The sequence below is a fragment of the Gadus chalcogrammus genome, chromosome 2 (genome assembly GCF_026213295.1).
Source record: "Gadus chalcogrammus isolate NIFS_2021 chromosome 2, NIFS_Gcha_1.0, whole genome shotgun sequence".
Taxonomy (NCBI): Eukaryota; Metazoa; Chordata; class Actinopteri; order Gadiformes; family Gadidae; genus Gadus; species Gadus chalcogrammus.
Window position 1 is genome coordinate 6,622,342 of NC_079413.1, and position 5,312 is coordinate 6,627,653.

A 5,312-nucleotide genomic window follows, 5' to 3' on the forward strand; every position below is an offset into this window, starting at 1 on the left:
TGACAGCACTGCAGCCTTGACGGCAGCGGAAGAAAAAAATCGAACCAAAAGGGCGTCTGCCAAATTGTGACAATGCCAGAGTGCTCTTCTACCCGTGCGGGGATAAAAGCACAACATAGAAGCTCATTTTAATGCCGCTCAACAGTTTTTTTTTCATTTTTCACTCCACAAATCCGAAGCATATCGACGGCTTCGTCTGTCAGGGAAGAGGACAGTGTGACATGGTGATGGCCGCTGCATGCCAAGAAGATAAGACTTAATGGTGTTGTGAGTCTGTGTGTGTGTGTGTGTGTGTGTGTGTGTGTGTGTGTGTGTGTGTGTGTGTGTGTGTGTGTGTGTGTGTGTGTGTGTGTGTGTGTGTGTGTGTGTGTGTGTGTGTGTGCGTGCGCGTGCGTCTGTGTCTTTGTGTGTCTGTGTGTGCGTGTTTGTGTGTTTGTGCGCTTATGTATGTGTTTTTTTTGTGTGTGTGTATGTGTATCTGTGTCTGAGTGTGTGTGTCCAAGTGTGTGTGTGTGTGTGTGTGTGCGTGCGTGCGTGCGTGCGTGCGTGCGTGTGTGTGTGTGTGTGTGTGCGTGCGTGCGTGCGTGCGTGCGTGCGTGCGTGCGTGCGTGTGTGTGTGTGTGCGTGTGCGTCAGTAACAACATGAGCATGCTGGAGGAGTCTCCATTAGGGGCTGATTAAGGGGATGTACTGAAGACAGGATGACTGATTGGCTGTCTGGAGAAGCCATTGGGCCAGAACGCCACGTCTTGTCACAGGCCCCGGACCCTCCCTCTATCCCTCCCTCCATCCATCCCCCCAGCACCCCCCTATCATCCCTCCGTCCATCCGTCTGTCTATCAATCCCTCCCATCTCTCCACTCATCCAACCCTATATCATCTATCGTCTGTCACTCCCTTTCTCCAACCATCCATCTATCACCTATCCCTCCATCTCTCCCCCCCTCTATCATCTATCATCTATCCCTCCCTCTCTCCCCCCCTCTATCCCTCTATCACCTATCCCTCCATCTCTCCCCCCCTCTATCCCTCTATCACCTATCCCTCCCTCTCTCCCCCCCTCTATCCCTCTATCACCTATCCCTCCATCTCTCCCCCCCTCTATCCCTCTATCACCTATCCCTCCATCTCTCCCCCCCTCTATCCCTCTATCACCTATCCCTCCATCTCTCCCCCCCTCTATCCCTCTATCACCTATCCCTCCATCTCTCCCCCCCTCTATCATCTATCATCTATAACTCCCTCTCTCCCATCCACCAGTCAGTCCATTCTTAGCTACCTCCACTGTTACCTTCAGACATCACACCCATCCACATCACAAAAATATGACGGGTGGTTATGTTGAACGTGTTGAATTCTTCGTGAGTGGCATTATTGTTATCATTAGACGAAGCGGCCGTAGTTGTAGCAGTGATTTAAATAAGAAAACAACAAACGAGTTTACCATATGTGTACAAACACATACACACACATGCACACGCACACACACAAAGACACATACACACGCATACAAACACACTCAGACACACGCCCCCCCCCCCCCCACACACACACACACACACACACACACACACACACACAGATTGTGACAAGTGAGTCCAGGAAGAACTGGTAAATGTCAGTGAACTGACAGGAGTGAAATGGGAGGGATGTGTGCATGCAAAACAGGGCTGCCAAGAGGAGCCCAGGCCGATCGGGATGCGATTGAGTGTGCGAGGCAGCCCAAGCGCAGCTCTGCATCTTCAGGATGAATGAAAGAGCGAGTCAGCTAGCATGAGAGAGAGAGAGAGAGAGAGAGAGAGAGAGAGAGAGAGAGAGAGAGAGAGAGAGAGAGAGTGAGGGGGGAAGAGAGAGGGGGGAGAGAGGGAGGGATGGCGAAAGAGAGAGAGAGAGAGAGAGAGAGAGAGACAGGGATATAGATTTAGAAAGGGAGGGAGGGAGAAAGCGAGAGGGAGAGAAAGAGAGGGGAGAGGGGAATGGGAGGGAGGGAGAAAGTGAAAGAGAGATAGCCAGGGAGCGGGAGGCAAGGAAGGAGGGAGAAAGTGAGAGAGGGAGAGAGAGAGAGAGACAGGGGGGGGGGGGGGGGGGGGGGGGGGGTAGGAACTGGGGAGAGGCGGGGTGCTTCGGAGGCAGTCACTCGGCGAGGGAGAGGCACGATTCCAGTGTGACTGCTGGATGCGCGCTGCTCTCCGTCTTCACTTCGCTCCGCGGGTCTCGTCTATTCAAACAAGAGAGCCGCCGGAGCCCTGAGCCCCGCTCTCTAGCGTCTCCTCCTCCACCACCGCCGCGGCCGCTACCGCCGCCTCCTCTACAAGCTGCTCTGTGCTGGACGGGATCCACAGTCTCTCTCCTGCCGGAGCCGCTGCTGCTGCTGCTGCTGCTGCTGCTGCTGCAGATCAGCCTCAGACTCTGTCTGCTGGACGTCCATCTCCCCGCCAACCCCCACCCCCACCCCCCCCCCCCCCCCCCCCCCCCCCTCCCAGCGCCGGCACAGGAGTGTGTGAGGGGCTGAACAGGAGGTGAGCGAGGGTCCAGGGTAGTGCAGAGCTACAAGGGGGGGGGCCGGGGGGGTGGGGGGGGGGGGGCTGGAGGAGGCTGGACGACAGGGACCAGAAGGCAGGAAGATGAGCGTTCCCATGCTGAAGATCGGGGCGGTGCTCAGCACCATGGCCATGGTGACCAACTGGATGTCCCAGACGCTGCCGTCGCTGGTGGGACTAAACGGGACCACCATCTCCCGAGGGGGCACCTCGGAGAGGATCGTCAGCGTGCGTATCTGCTCTGCCTCTTCCTTTGAAAAAAATTCTGATCTTGTTTTTGATTATTCTGAGAAAAAAAAAACATCGTCATTTGTGTTCTTGTGTGTTCTCTTTGCATCGTGGCTGTTTTTGTACACGTCGTCCGTGGAGTTATAGAGAAAAGTGAGTGAGAGACACAGGGACGGAGGGAGAGAGCAACAGAGGTGATGGAGAGAGCAACAGAGAGCTGTGGGGGGAGAGAGCGTAGAAGAGAAAGTAGACGGGCTTTTCCTCCCGCTGCATAAAGTGATTCATGGAGAACCGGGGTCAGTCAGCACTTTTTTTTTTTCGAACACTTTTACAACAAACACAACCCCGGCCAACTCTGCGGCTGGCTCCCGGAGCCTGAAAATGTTTTTAAATCATTTATTTATACAGTCGTGAATGGCTTAGCTCTTGAGGGGAAAAAAGGCTGGTGATGCAAAAATAAAATAAGGCAATGTGCATTGTCATGGGAGACCTATATTTATATCCTAAATCATATTCCAGGCTCCAAAACAAAAGTGTGCTCCATAAAAATTGTAATGTATTGAAGACTTTTTTTTTTTTACCCAGCATGGGTCACAAGCAGCAAAATGCTCCCCAGAAATGTGCACATGCTCGCTGAGCCTTGCATGCTTGATCTAGACAGACTTCAACACTGAACAGACGTGAGAGGAAGTACCATGTCGAGTTCCTCAGGGCAGGACTGTAGGGCGTGGCGACGGCAGAGGCAGCAGGAGGCGTCTGTCTCAGCCTGGGATATATTTATATATATATATATATATATATTTATATTTATATCAAGGTAGACATGCCTGTGACACAGTCATGTTTCGACAGAGCGTATGTTGTTATTGTTGTCGAGAATCTCTCTCATGTTGAATCACACGCCTGCTTGATGTGATGGGGAGTGAAGGGAGAGAAAGAAAGAGAGAGAGTAAGAGAGCGAGAGAGAGAGAGAGAGAGAGAGAGAGAGAGAGAGAGAGAGAGAGAGAGAGAGAGAGAGAGAGAGAGACGGGGAAAGAGAAGGAGAGAGAGGGAGGGAGAGGAGAGGAGGGGGGCAGAGAGAAAGTAGAGAAAGGGTTTTTATTACATTATTTTTGGGTGATGGTGTATGTGGCGTGGGCGGAGGGGTGGGGTAGGGGTATGGGGGGCGGGGCTGAGAGAAGAGGTGGGAGTTGATTCTGACTGATGTTTTGTCTGATGCCAGCTGTCACCCCCCTCCAGGGTGGGACAGACGCTGTTCCAATTTAGAGTTGATGGGGAGAGAGGGGGGGTTACTACCCCCAGCCTTCAATGTATCTGTGGATCCTCTTCACTCCTGTATCCCTTCATCTCCCTCAGTGGATATGGTGCATTGAAGAGCATTTGGGAGTGTGTGGGTCATACTCAAGCAGTCAAGCAACAATCCAAATGCCCAGGCTGAATACTGCATCAGCAGCATTGATTCACACAGGTGTCCGTGAAACAATCCGTCGGTGGGTTATCCCCATCCCCACGGACGATATCGATTCATAAGTCGGCTTTAGATACGTCATGTGGTGTTGGATGGGCGGTGGCGGTGGCAAGCGTGTGCAGAGATCAGCAGGTGAACTGAACCACACAAACTCACCGCTCAGAGTCACCCGTGTGGATTGAGGTGCCGCTTTATAATGTTTTAATGACATAAAAGACTGTCGTTTGTTTTAAGTGGAATGACTAAACACATGACTTCTGGCAGACGACCGGTCGTGCAGAAAGATGTGGAGCTTTGAGTGAGAAGTGTGTTGAGAAAGTAATACGATTGTTGTTTGTTTCATGCCAACTTGGTGGTTTGTGCCAAATCAACATTTCACACACGTTCATACGTGGCATGGTGTGTGTTGCAAGCATGTGTCTATTTCAATGTGTATGTTGAAGATAAGGTGCAGACCAAGCTAGGGACTCGTGTGACATTTTCCGAATGATGTGTTGTTACACGTTATCAGTCTTTGTAGAAGGATTAAACGGGCTAGAAGGTCACATGTTTGTGTGTGTGTGTGTGTGTGTGTGTGTGTGTGTGTGTGTGTGTGTGTGTGTGTGTGTGTGTGTGTGTGTGTGTGTGTGTGTGTGTGTGTGTGTGTGTGTGTGTGTGTGTGTGTGTGTGTGTGTGGGTGCATGCGTGCGTGCGTGCGTGCGTGCGTGCATGTGTGCATGTGTGTGTGTGTACTTGTGTTTGTGTGGCATATAGACATCTATTTAGAAACATGTATGTGTCTGTTGATTACTGTGCAGTAGGGCTGCAATGATTGGTTGATTAATAGTCGATAGACAGAAAACTAATCAAATGTTATTTGGATATTGGATAACTAATTTATCCAGTAAAAATAATGAATATGCGTTACTTAATAATGCCGTTAAATTCAAATATTTGACTGAGGAATCATTATAAAAGGAATGGTTTTTCTTTGCTGCTTGTCTGTTAGAAGACATACTAGACGATGGCATTTGCTATTATACTATAATAAAAGCTATTGCTATTATTTTATTTATACACTCAATGATTAATCGGTT

General features: G+C 50.6%; 1 protein-coding gene across 1 annotated transcript in view; it reads left to right on the top strand.

The window, feature by feature from the left end:
• Nucleotides 1–2,585: 2,585 nt before the first annotated feature.
• The window catches only part of olfm2a (olfactomedin 2a), a 6,987-nt gene continuing 4,260 nt past the window's right edge, over nt 2,586–5,312 (top strand). The window contains exon 1 of the mRNA XM_056608872.1: nt 2,586–2,772. Coding sequence (XP_056464847.1) covers nt 2,625–2,772 — 148 coding nt within the window. The 5' untranslated portion in view covers nt 2,586–2,624. The remainder of the gene's footprint in view (nt 2,773–5,312) is intronic.